The following is a 14224-nucleotide window of genomic DNA, read 5'->3' as shown; positions in this document are numbered from 1 at the left end:
AGACCTCTCTGTATTATTTCTTACACCTGTATGTGAATCTACATCTCTTTCATATGAAAAAGTTGAAGGAAAACAAGAAATATAATGCACACATAATTCCATCTTAATAATAATTTTTGATATTATCCAGAAAATAATTCTAAAACCCAAATTTGAACAGACTTTTCCAGGCTGAACCAGAGAAAGTTTTTCTACAATGTAAGGTATCATATGGATATTGATGGTACATATTGATCACGCGGGGCTTCCCCAGTGGCTCAACAGTAAAGAATCTGCTTGCAATGCAGAAGACACAGATTCCATCGCCAGGATGGGAAGATCCCCTGGAAGAGGAAATGGCAACCCACTCCAGTATACTTGCCTGGGAAATTTCATGGACAGAGGAGCCTGGTGGGCTACAGTCCATGGAATGCAAAAGAGTCAAAAACAACTTAGCAACTGAGCATGCATGCATACAAAAGAGGCTATCCTATCATCACAGACAAAAATTTTTTAAACTTTCAATATATTTTAAAAACAAAACCAGTGATGTATTTAAGCAGGAAATAAACACAAACTAAACAGTAAAATCGGAGAAGGCAATGGCACCCCACTCCAGTACTTTTGCCTGGAAAATTCCATGGATGGAGGAGCCTGGTAGGCTGCAGTTCATGGGGTTGCTAGAGTCGGACACGACTGAGAGACTTCACTTTCACTTTTCACCTTCATGCATTGGAGAAGGAAATGGCAACCCACTCCAGTGTTCTTGCCTGGAGAATCCCAGGGAAGGGGGAAGCCTGGTGGGCTGCCGTCTATGGGGTCGCACGGAGTTGGACACGACTGAAGTGATTTAGCAAACAGTAAAACAGACATATATATATATATACATATACATATACATATATATATATATACACACGGACAGCTTAATCTTTACCTTAACAGAAGGAATAGGTTTTTTTGGGATAAAATGGTTTCTTTCAAGTGGTAGAACGGTCACATTTTCTTTTTTCAGTCTCAACTTTTCCTCTGCTATGATTTTCTTGCGCTTCTCAAGATAAGGTCCAAAGCTTGGCAGTTTCTAATAGGAAAACACACAAATAAGAAAGCATGTTACTTCACAGAATAGAAAAATGTGAGAATATAAACACATAAATATTATGAACAAACAAAATGTGTGTTTGGAGATTGGTTCAGGTAAACTGCAACAAGGTCTTCATTCTTGGGCCATTAGTCTTCTAGGTATTAGATTTCATTAATTATTAAAAAGAACACAATATCACAATACCTTTACCAAATATGTATGTGTTAGATATACAAATGTTAATTTAAAATACATCTCTAAAAACAGAATAAAATTCACAATGGTAAAATCAGACCACTCACTTAAAACAATAGCTCTTAGTTAGACAATTTGTTTAGTTCATATAGACAGAAGGTGAAACCTATTGATGGTTTTTTTCCTTTTCATCAGGTTTTTAGCACAGTATAGACACAGCCCAGTCTCTGACAAATGCTTTTGTCAATAGCAAAGATACTTTGCCAAAGTTCTAATCTGTATCTCTATTTTATTATGTTCAAATTCTTACTACATCTCTTTAAAGATTGTAACTAACGTTTATTGCAGTCTACTGGAATAGCTGAAAAACAGAATGGTAAAAATATTGATTTCTCTGTACAGAAAATAAACTTTATTTGCATGAAGGTGGCAAAAATAGAAACAAAAAGCAGGAGAAATATCACATTGCTTAAACAAACTCCATCAGTATTCAAAATCACATTATGTAGCTTTAAATCTCAAGGTTATCCAATTGTACTTTACAAAGTTCATTTAGAAAGATACCTGGGTGTCATGGAAAAATGCTAAGTGGTTTCAAGTTAACATGAATATGCCCTCCTATTATTCATTATCCTGTAATTATTTCCTCTTCACTTTGTCCTTCTCTTCTAGAACCTTTGATCTTCACTTTTACTGACATATACTGCTGATGATGGGCACCATTGAATTCCAAATGTTACGTGTTTGCTTGTAACCTGGAACTGCTAGGCCTCTTTTCTAAGACTGCAAAAATAACCCCCTCCCACCTCTCCTGCAGAATAAAGCACATTTATCTCGCTGATGAAGGCTTGGAAAACTACAGCACTCCAAGGTCATACTGATCTCTGACCTAGCAAGTACTTTGGTACAAAATCATAGTTGTTTCAAAACACTGGCCTCTACCTGCCAGGTTGCATAATGCCCTAGGAAAGTGAGTTCTCTGGTCCTTTAGAGATGTCAATTGGGTAGGTAAACCAAACTTAAACTATGTTACAATTCAGCCAAACTGCAACTGGAAATTTATATTGGCAGAAAATACTTATGTGTAACTATCTATGATTGTTACTTCCATTATCAATTTACTGTAATTATGTCAAGTCGAGCAAATAGAAACAATGTTATGAATGCCAATTTAATTTACATACAATTAAACCTGAACTATACACTTCATCTCTGCACCTTAATGCTTTCCTAAATTACTATATTTAATGATTACAGTAATATGTGAAATGATATGATGGAGGGAGAGAATATATGAATATATTGTATCTATTTAATCATAAAATAAGTGATGCTGTGCTATTAAAACACATACAGTATAAAACAAATCCTTAATATTATCACATATTTAGGGCCCTTTAATATAGAAAAGACAAGCTTGCTTAGAGTATCCTCTACCGAAATGACTCTTTCCCCTGGCACATGAGGCGTTAGGGATTACACTTGGTGCCAATACCCCTTAGGGTTCTGATAACACCTCAGAAGGCGGTGAATGCATGTCCACTTGATACAAATCTTGTCAGAATATCACTCTCACCACACTTCTACATCAAGGACACTCGCACACTAATCTTACATCCTTGAAGATTATCAAGATTTGTTAGTGTGAAACACATGACCTCTGAGGCTAGCAGATCCCTCATGAGGAAGGCGAGTTTTATGAAAATCTGAACCATTATCCTCTTCCTTGACAGGGTCTTATCTTATTCAACACTGTCTCATTCCACCTAAAAGTTCTATAAAGTTATTCAAAAGAAATCATTCTTGGAACTTGTTAATCTACTTTTAAACATAGACCAGAGGAGATATTTCTTTTCCATTTAAATTATTGCTTATCCAAAGAGAAATAAAGTAGTTACATTTAAACTGTGATGATTTAAATTGTTCCAATAATGGTAATAATAATAATAATAGAAAAATTGTTTGATACAGAATAGAATACAGCTTGCACAGACACCAACCACTTGTTATTTGGTGCATTTTTTTTTTTTTTGCAGTGGCTGACCATATTTGCCATATTTAACTAATGCAGCCTTTTCATGACTAGAAGTGCTATAATTATAATGTGTTAATCTTTTATAATTTATCCTAAGGAGAGGTTCTCAATTTAACATAAAGATTCTTACAGGATTTTCTCTGTGTGTTAGTTGAAGAAAACAGTGGAAAAGAAAGAAAACTCGTGTCAAAGTTTTCTTTAAATTGACAGCACACCCACACAGATCACTGACTGCCCCTTCGATGTTCCGCCATTTATCTCCAAATCAATGAGGGTCTCTTTGCACGTGGTTTCTCACTGCCACATGGAGTCTGAAGTGTTGGAGGAGCAGTTTCCAAAACTTCAAGGTTGCTATAGTCATTTTGCTTTCTGCATTAGTATAAGAAATTTCAGTGCTTTTAAAAAATTATTATTATGTTGCTCATACTTAAATGCCTCTAAGATAGCCGAGAACTGAACATTTGAAAAGTTAAATTTTCTGAAAATAAAAAAGATCAATTGCCCCTTGCATCTGAGCACCATATATTACACTTAGGCATATGTCTGTGTTTAGATCTTGCCAAAGGGACAAACCAGAGCAAAATAAAAATAAGAAAGAGTGAAGGTGAAAGTATAATGGGCCACGGTATATGTGTGCAATCAGTGATGATTAATAAAGCATTTAGCTCAAATCTCTGCCCGAACATACAGTTAATTGATTTCCTATTGCAGGAGGAGAAGCAGCAGGCCCTGACAGAGCCAGCAGCAGGAGGTTTTCCTCTTCATTCATTATTTTCTTGCAGAAAAAGTTGTAGCCTGCGGTAACTCCAAGTGAGAGGTTTGAGCGTCATGCTATATTTCTTAAACAAAAGAAAAAGTTCTTTAGGACTCTCAAAAGCTGCTTTGTAACTGATGAGCTGAACAAAGCTCAGAAATGGTGTGATTTTTGTTTCAATAGTTTCTCCAGGGATTCATCATTGATGAAATTGTCCTCACCAGAAAAGCTAAATCCTACTCATTTAAAGATAACAGTATCTCACACTAAAACTGTCTCTATCCAGATATTAAAAGCATTACATTGCCGATAGAAAAGTGACAACATAATGAATCAACAAGGATACCTTAAGCCAGCAAAGCTTTAAGGTAAAGAAGTCTATTTGGATTATAATTTATTCATGGATCAATCTAAAGGTAATTGAGCATATTATGAAGCAGAAGAGGGTTCTTGTTTCTAATAGAAGCAAGCACTAGTATCTCCCAGTTTAAATTGCATATTTTTTATGAGAATGGCAGCAAGTTGGCTAATAGCACAGGTCTACAGTGCTGTACGGAGAAGACGATGGCACCCTACTCCAGTGCTCTTGCCTGGAAAATCCCATGGAAGAAGGAGCCTGGTGGGCTGCAGTCCATGGGGTTGCGAAGAGTCGGACACAACTAAGCGACTTCACTTTCACTTTTCACTTTTCACTTTCATGTGTTGGAGAAGGAAATGGCAACCCACTCCAGTGTTCTTGCTTGGAGAATCCCAGGGATGGGGGAGCCTGGTGGGCTGCTGTCTATGGGGTCTCACAGAGTCGGACATGACTGAAGCGACTTAGCAGCAGCAGCAGCACGGTGCTGTAAGAGATCAACTCTATTTTTTAATCGTATCCTCTTACCTGATTTGAAACAATGAGGGCAAGAAAGGTAATTTCTTTGATAACCAAAAGGTAATAAGTTAAAAGATAAAATGATTTCAAGTTATACTGAGTGTGACATAAATATATATATTTCATATACTGTTAAAACACACACACACATATATATACACTGAGTGCAATATATATATATGTGTTACAAATTGCATATATATTTTGCACTCAGTAAAAACCTGAAATCCATATGTGTGTGTGTGTGTGTGTGTGTGTGTGTGTGTATACTGTGTGTGTGTGTACACACTGACAGATTGAAGAATAAATTAAGTGTAAATGATATAGTAGCTTCACGACTAAGAATTAATTTTTTTACAAATTTTTTACAACTTTTTATAAAAAACATGTTTACATATGACTTAGTTACACTATCTTTTGTAATTTAGTCAACATCAGATCAGATCAGTCACTCAGTCGTGTCCGACTCTTTGCGACCCCATGAATCGCAACATGCCAGGCCTCCTTGTCCATCACCAACTCCCGGGGTTCACTGAGACTCACGTCCATTGAGTCGGTGATGCCATCCAGCCATCTCATCTTCTGTCGTCCCCTTCTCCTCTTGCTCCCGTTCCCTCCCAGGATCAGAGTCTTTACCAATGAGTCAACTCTTCGCATGAGGTGGCCAAAGTACTGGAGTTTCAGCTTCAGCATCATTCTTTCCAAAGAAATCCCAGGGCCGATCTCCTTTAGAATGGACTGGCTGGATCTCCTTGCAGTCCAAGGGACTCTCAAGAGTCTTCTCCAACACAACACTTCAAAAGCATCAATTCTTCGGCGCTCAGCCTTCTTCACAGTCCAACTCTCACATCCATACATGACCACAGGAAAAACCATAGCCTTGACTAGACGAACCTTTGTTGGCAAAGTCATGTCTCTGCTTCTGAATATGCTATCTAGGTTGGTCATAACCTTCCTTCCAAGAAGTAAGCGTCTTTTAATTTCTTTTAATTTCAGGGCTGCAGTCACCATCTGTAGTGATTTTGGAGCCCAGAAAAATAAAGTCTGACACTGTTTCCACTGTTTCCCCATCTATTTCCCATGAAGTGATGGGACTGGATGCCATGATCTTCGTTTTCTGAATGTTGAGCTTTAAGCCAACTTTTTCACTCTCCTCTTTCACTTTCATCAAGAGGCTTTTGAGTTCCTCTTCACTTTCTGCCATAAGGGTGTTGTTATCTGCGTATCTGAGGTTATTGATATTTCTCCCAGCAATCTTGATTCCAGCTTGTGTTTCTTCCAGTCCAGCGTTTCTCATGATGTACTCTGCATAGAAGTTAAATAAGCAGGGTGACAATATACAGCCTTGACGGACTCCTTTTCCTATTTGGAACCAGTCTGTTGTTCCATATCCAGTTCTAACTGTTGTTTCCTGACCTGCATACAGGTTTCTCAAGAGGCAGATAAGGTGGTCTGGTATTCCCATCTCTTTCAGAATTTTCCACGGTTGATTGTGATCCACACAGTCAAAGGCTTTGGCATAGTCAATAAAGCAGAAATAGATGTTTTTCTGGAACTCTCTTGCTTTTTCCATGATCCAGTAGAAGTTGGCAATTTGATCTCTGGTTCCCCTGCCTTTTCTAAAACCAGCTTGCACATCAGGAAGTTCACGGTTCACGTATTGCTGAAGTCTGGCTTGGAGAATTTTGAGCATTACTTTACCTGCGTGTGAGATGAGTGCAATTGTGTGGTAGTTTGAGCATTCTTTGGCATTGCTTTTCTTTGGGATTGAATGAAAACTGACCTTTTCCAGTCCTGTGGCTACTGCTGAGTTTTCCAAATTTGCTGGCATATTGAATGCAGCACTTTCACAGCATCATTTTTCAGGATTTGGAATAGCTCAGCTGGAATTCTATCACCTCCACTAGCCTTGTTCGTAGTGATGCTTTCTAAGGCCCACTTGACTTCACATTCCAGAATGTCTGGCTCTAGATCAGTGATCACACCATCATGATTATCTGGGTCGTGAAGATCTTTTTTGTACAGTTCGTCTGTGTATTCTTGCCATCTCTTCTTAATATCTTCTGCTTCTTTAGGTCCATACCATTTCTGTCCTTTATCGAGTCCATCTTTGCATGAAATGTTCCTTTGGTATCTCTAATTTTCTTGAAGAGATCTCTAGTCTTTCCCATTCTGTTGTTTTCCTCTATTTCTTTGCATTGATCGCTGAAGAAGGCTTTGTTATCTCTTCTTGCTATTCTTTGGAACTCTGCATTCAGATGTTTATATCTTTCCTTTTCTCCTTTGCTTTTCACTTCTCTTCTTTTCACAGCTATTTGTAAGGCCTCCCCAGACAGCCATTTTGCTTTTTTGCATTTCTTTTCCATGGGGATGGTCTTGATCCCTGTCTCCTGTACAATGTCATGAACCTCATTCCATAGTTCATCAGGCACTCTGTCTATCAGATCTAGGCCCTTAAATCTATTTCTCACTTCCACTTTATAATCATAAGGGATTTGATTTAGGTCATACCTGAATGGTCTAGTGGTTTTCCCTACTTTCTTCAATTTAATTCTGAATTTAGCAATAAGGAGTTCATGGTCTGAGCCACAGTCAGCTCCTGGTCTTGTTTTTGCTGACTGTATAGAGCTTCTCCATCTTTGGCCGCAAAGAACATAATCAATCTGATTTCGGTGTTGACCATCTGGTGATGTCCATGTATAGAGTCTTCTCCTGTGTTGTTGGAAGAGGGTGTTTGTGATGACCAGTGCATTTTCTTGGCAAAACTCTGTTAGTTAGTCTTTGCCCTGCTTCATTCCATATTCCAAGGCCAAATTTGCCTGTTACTCCAGGTGTTTCTTGACTTCCTACTTTTGCATTCCAATCCCGTATAATGAAAAGGACATCTTTTTTGGGCATGATACTGGATGCTTGGGGCTAGTGCACTGGGACGACCCAGAGGGATGGTATGGGGAGGGATGAGGGAGGAGGGTTCAGGATGGGGAACACATGTATACCTGTGATGGATTCATTTTGTTATTTGGCAAAACTAATACAATTATGTAAAGTTTAAAAATAAAATAAATAAATAAATAAAAGGTCTTGTAGTCTTCATAGAACCGTTCAATTTCAGCTTCTTCAGCGTTACTGGTTGGGGCATAGATTTGGATTACTGTGGTATTGAATGGTTTGCCTTGGAAATGAACAGAGATCATTCTGTCATTTTTGAGATTGCATCCAAGTACTGCATTTCGGACTCTTTTGTTGACCATAATGGCTACTCCATTTCTTCTGAGGGATTCCTGCCCGCAGTAGTAGATATAATGGTCATCTGAGTTAAATTCAACCCCATGCCCGAGGCCAGGGGTGGTGGCCAGGAGGACCAACCCCACGTCCAAGGAGCCGTGGCTGCATGGGTGCAGGAGGGCCTAGAGGAGCTATCCCACGTTGAAGGTCAGGAAGGGTGGCGGTGAGGAGATACCCCTCATCCATGGTAAGGAGTAATGGCTGTGCTTTGCTGGAGCAGCCGTGAAGAGATAACCCACGTCCAAGGTAAGAGAAACCCAAGTAAGATGGTAGGCGTTGCAAGAGGGCATCAGAGGGCAAACACACTGAAACCATACTCACAGAAAACTAGTCAATCTCATTACACTAGGACCACAGCCTTGTCTAACTCAATGAAACTAAGCCATGCCCGTGGGGCAACTCAAGATGGGAGGGTCACGGTGGAGAGATCTGACAGAATGTGGTCCACTGGAGAAGGGAATGGCAAACCACTTCAGTATTCTTGCCTTGAGAACCCCATGAACAGTATGAAAAGGCAAGATGATAGGATACTGAAAGAGAAACTCCCCAGGTCAGTACGTTCCCAATATGCCACTGGAGATCAGTGGAGAAATAACTCCAGAAAGAATGAAGGGATGGAGCAAAAGCAAAAAGAATACCCAGCTGTGGATGTGACTGGTGATAAAAGCAAGGTCCGATGCTGTAAAGAGCAATATTGCATAGGAACCTGGAATGTCAGGTCCATGAATCAAGGCAAGTTGGAAGTGGTCAAACAAGAGATGGCAAGAGTGAATGTCGACATTCTAGGAATCAGCGAACTGAAATGGACTGGAATGGGTGAATTTAACTCAGATGACCATTAGTCAACATACACAATATCAAATGCCTATTCTGCACAAGGAAGTGTCCCTTGCTACATTAAAGGTTGAGTAATTTCTATATGTAATGTGTATAATTATCATTGCTAGTAATTTTATAAGTATCTCTTGTCATTCATTAGGGCTAGTGTCATACTGAATAATATATCAAGCATATCTAGTTTTGTTGTTATCTAAAGGCATTGTGTACGAAGATCCTTGGAAAACTATTTAATCTCAATCAATGATCAACACAAAGTGAAGAGAATAAACTTTCCAAGATTTAATCTTTAACAAAATTCAGTAAGGCAATGAGTACTTTTGGATACCTAAAATAAAAATGTAGGAGCACAATGGTTGGGAGCCTGGGTTCTCTTAGTGTGTTCCTGCTGCTGCTGCTGAGTCACTTCAGTCGTGTCCGACTCTGTGCAACCCCATAGACGGCAGCCCACCAGGATGCCCCGTCCTTGGGATTCTCCAGGCAAGAACACTGGAGTGTGTTGCCATTTCCTTCTCCAACACATGCAAGTGAAAAGTGAAAGTGAAGTTGTTCAGTCGTGTCCGACCCTCAGCGACCCCATGGACTGCAGCCTTCCAGGCTCCTCCATCCATGGGATTTTCCAGGCAAGAGAACTGGAGTGGGATGCCATTGCCTAACACACCCTAATTAAATCACTACATGCTCAGTGTGATGTAAGAAAGTATGGGAAACAGAAATGAGAGGTCTGTTCTGTTCTGTCTGAATACACTAATTTTTCTTCTTCCCTTCCTTCAATTATGACAGCAATTAATTGCTTATGTTTGATTCTGAATTTTGTTCCATAATCTGCTTTAATGTGGCTTACATTTAGAAACTTGGATTTTCCCCATGAATAGCTTGTAATACTTAATCACTGATATAATACCAAGCAATATTTCATAGTATTATCAAATTTGGACAGTGGAAAACAAGAAGAAACAGAGAGGACCATCTGTACATTACATTATCATAATACTATATGGTGCCCCGTGGTACAAATTGGGACACTGGGGCTGGACATTGCAAAATATATGATATCAATGAAATGTAACTCTTAGTTTAACCTGATAAATTTAAGTGGACAACTTATGATCAAAAATTTGACGTCTATGGCAGTCAAAAGCAATGATAACTCATGCTTCATAGTGAAAGCAGAAAGGCAACATTTGCATAGTGGTTAGGATACTGATTTACAAGTCAAATTTGCATTAAAATCACAGTTTTACACCCATTAGTTATGTGACTATGTGCCAATTACCTAACCATTCTGCTACTAATTTTCCTTATCAATGAAATGAGAATGATAATATCTAACTCACGATGTTGGTATAAGCATTAAATGGAATAACATTTGTAAAGTTCATCCCTGCCAATTTATTCCCACAAGCCTTAACTGCTTACATTGCACTGTGTACCATGCTCTGTATGACCATGTTTGCTCATGTTAGGAATGAGCCCACCCTGTGTTTTTAACCTGGGACATGTCCATTTGGTGTTTTGTCTCAGTTCAGTATTCACAGGATCTTAATAATGTCCTCTACTGACTCCCCACTCTCCCCAGTATTAAGAGCCCCTCGAAGTGTTGCAAAGCACTCTGGACACTTCTATCCTTGCATTTATGCCACTGTCGTATCATTACAGGCCTCTGACTTCATCTTCCCCACTTGAGGTCCTGGTTAGTTTTTGATGTACTTACTCAATGTATTTTCTTCCCCCTTGTTTTTGGCTTGTTGCTTAGTTGTTTTTTTTTTTTTTTCTCAATAAGTTTTTCAAAACTTGAAAAATTACCGAATGAATGCATGCATGAATATCTTGAATGTAAGTTAAAAATCCTGCTGGTTGTTGGAAATATCAGACAATCCCAAACAATTACTTTCAGAAAGAAATTAACTTACAGAAATAGGTTCTTTTAAAATTAAATATTATATATTACACAACATCTGTGATTCATAAATTAAAAAAAAACAGTGCAAGACACCTACTTTATATATAAAAAAACCAATGTGTCATCTTAAAGAACCTGTAGTTAATAACAACAGCAGTACGCCAAGACAAAGGCTGTGGCAGAGGTGACCTCAGATGTCAGATGAGCAATGACAATGTGGACCTAACCCAGGCTGAGAGGGTGAAACTTTTCTAGAGGAAATGACATTAGAGCTAAGTTCTGAAGGATAGAGTGAAAGTTGATTGGCGAGTAGTGAAGACAGAGATGTGAGGGTTAGGAAAGGGAAAGAAAATCTTCCAAGTAAACGAAATACCAGGGGGAAGAGAGTAACACTTTGGAAGCAGCGCTGGGGGGCCAGGAGGCTGCTGACCCTCTGCCCTGTGTTTAATAAGATATAAGAGAGTGTGGAGCTTCTTCAGTGAAGGGCAAGCAGAGCATGTTTTGTTGTGAAGTGATGACACTGGGATGTATGTTAAGAAGAATGTCAATCAAGAGAAGAAAATCTAACATGAATGGAATGCCAGAAAAGGGTGAAGGAGGAAAGACTTGCTTTTTGCCAAAGACTGTGCAGGTGCTGGAGCCACAAACACAACAAGGAGGTGGTTCTTTCCAAAAGCAGCTTATGGCCTGTGAGGAAGACTGACTCATATTCGATGGAACTCAGGTAAGATCATTACTGTTTTATATTGACATATTATTTAAATGATGTATAGCAGATTCCTCTAAAGAAACAAACTTATTGCTTAAAGTGATAACTTTTAAAGCAATATCTTTAGCTTGGAGTTCAGGAGATTAAGTCCTGATGTAGTGATTGAAAAGAAATAAAACCAAAGAGATGTCCAAACCACTATGCATGAGAAATGCAGAAGACTCTGAAGCAGAGGGGGAAGAAAGGAGAGAAGAGGAAAGATCATTAAGAGAAGGAAAAGAGAGACAGAGAGAGAGGGAGCAGAACCTGGTGGTGTGATGGCTGGAGGACTTTCATAACGAGGAAGAGCTAATATTCAACTTTAAGCTGTTTCTATTGCTGCAGCCCAAATCCTCCTCTATGACCCCTAAAACTTTAATAACATCTCCTACCCACTTACCTTCCCTGGAGAGAAATCTGGAAGAAAGTCAGGAAAACAGGATTGAGTTTCATGGTTGGATTAGAGAATTCTTGAGGTTGGCCTCAAGAATAGACTAATGAGAGGTGAGATGTGAGGGAGATTCAGAAATCAGTGGGAGTAAGAATTTATCGCCAAAAGTGATGTAGAGAGCACAACCTCTAGGAAGTTTGTAGCAATATCCAGAGGATGGGATTGGGTGATCTCAGCTGACATCTGGGTTGTGTAGATAATTATAAGGAGGAGAGATATGCAGAGGAAGAGGTGCACAGTTTGACGTAATCCTGGTCTAATGAGCAATTTATTTCAACTAAGAGCTTCCCAGGCAGTGCAGTGGTAAAGAATCTGCCTGCTGATGCAGGAGACGCAGAAGACATGGGGTCGATCTGTGAGTTAGGAAGATCCCCTGGAGCTAGGAAATGGCAACCCACTCCAGCATTCTCGCCTGGAGAACCCCATGGACAGAGGAGGTCTAAGTCCATGGGGTCACAAAAGAGTCGGAAATAACTGAGAAACTGAGCATGCACGTAGTGGGCACGCAAGAGATTAAAGACTTTCTAGTAAAGGAGGAATTCAAACTGTGAAGAAAGATTATAAAAAGGAGAAATAGCATGTGGTGCTAGAAAAGGGGAAAAAAGAGAAAGGAATCGTTGAGTAAAGGGATGGAAAGTTAAGAAACTACAGGATGAACTCATTCTTAGACAACCTAAACATAGTAAATACCTGAAGAATAGTAGCAAGTGAAGCCGGGAAATCTGTGGAGGGCTCTGAATTTAGGGCAAAGTGGTTTGAATTTTTATTCTTCAGGGTGTAGGGAAACATGTACCCTGATATACTTTTATGTAATCAGGTCTCTGTGGTGGCAGACAGAAGGATGAATTGTTGGGAGAATGCTTGTGGTAGAAAGAGGAGAATGATCCAGAATGTTGGAGATACTGAGTTCAAGAAGTATATTGGATTTCAGAGCACTGTGAAAAAAATTTAAATAGAAAGAAAAAGAAAAAAAACATGAAAGAAAGAAGAGCAGAATGGAGTGAGGGAGTAAAGGAAAGAGGCAAGGACGAAAAAAGGAAATGAAGAGCAAAATCAATCCAAAAAATGAATTTTTATACACAGGAAAATATCTTTTAAATATTGTATACTCTGAAAAATAGAGGCCCAATAATGACTACACAAACCAACCCCAAGAATTCACATAAGTCTTCACGCCCTCACAACTCACCAACTGGTGCGCCCCTACTCTGACAATGGCTGCTGCCTGAAACCACCTCGCTTTCATTCTTTCCGACACAGAACTTCTCTCTGACAAACTTCTGCTTTCACCTCTTTACTGCTCATCTCCCTGCAAATGACCTCTCCTCTCTCACCGTCCCCCGCGCAATCAGAGTCTCAGGTGTTTTCAAAATCGTGTGGGAACTGTGTTAACGGGTGACTGCACAGGTTGTAAGCTACAGAAGAGTTACATCTTCAGGAAAATGAACATAAAACAATGTGGGTAGGGAATCTGGGAGGGACAAAATAGGATTCCGTTTTCTTTCCTTGCACACTGGAGAGCTCCTGCTTGTGCTTTGTACTGGTGATGAACTAGAGGGAGAAGACATGGGAAAATCAGCTTCCTCAACAATAGCTCTAGTGAGAGGTGACTGTAAGTTCTATCCAGGAAGCAATTGTACCATCATCGTTACCTTCCTCAAAATCAACATATGTATCCAGCATCCCTCACAACAAGCCCTTTGCAAAGTGCAGGAGTACATCAACTCTTCTTCACTGAAAACCCATAAGGTGGGTATTGTTCTTGTCCCCACTTACAGTTGAGAAAACTGAGGCTTGGAAAGGCTGAATAACTTGCTCCAGTTCTTACTTATTAATCAAAAACAGATCCAGGATTCACTTCCCAGTCTGCCAGATGCTAGACTCTGCACTGTGCTGTCACTCATACCTCTGTAGTCCTTACAAAGCTTATTAAATGACTATTTACTCCATTTTTGATTGATGTAAGGACGAATACCACACACATATTCCATTCCTTGAAATCTATGCTTCTTATTTTTCTCATTCCACAAACTGTGAAGAGAAAAATGCCTCAAAAGAATGCTGAACACATGCCATGCA

General features: G+C 39.4%; 1 protein-coding gene across 1 annotated transcript in view; it reads right to left on the bottom strand.

The window, feature by feature from the left end:
* The window catches only part of DPYD (dihydropyrimidine dehydrogenase), a 922445-nt gene that overhangs the window by 23968 nt on the left and 884253 nt on the right, over positions 1–14224 (bottom strand). Inside the window, 1 exon segment of the mRNA NM_174041.2 lies at positions 917–1060. Coding sequence (NP_776466.1) covers positions 917–1060 — 144 coding nt within the window.

Source organism: Bos taurus, chromosome 3, assembly GCF_002263795.3.
Source record: "Bos taurus isolate L1 Dominette 01449 registration number 42190680 breed Hereford chromosome 3, ARS-UCD2.0, whole genome shotgun sequence".
Lineage (NCBI taxonomy): Eukaryota > Metazoa > Chordata > Mammalia > Artiodactyla > Bovidae > Bos > Bos taurus.
The sequence above is the reverse complement of the archived record's forward strand: the minus strand, read 5'-3'. Positions and strand labels throughout refer to the sequence as shown.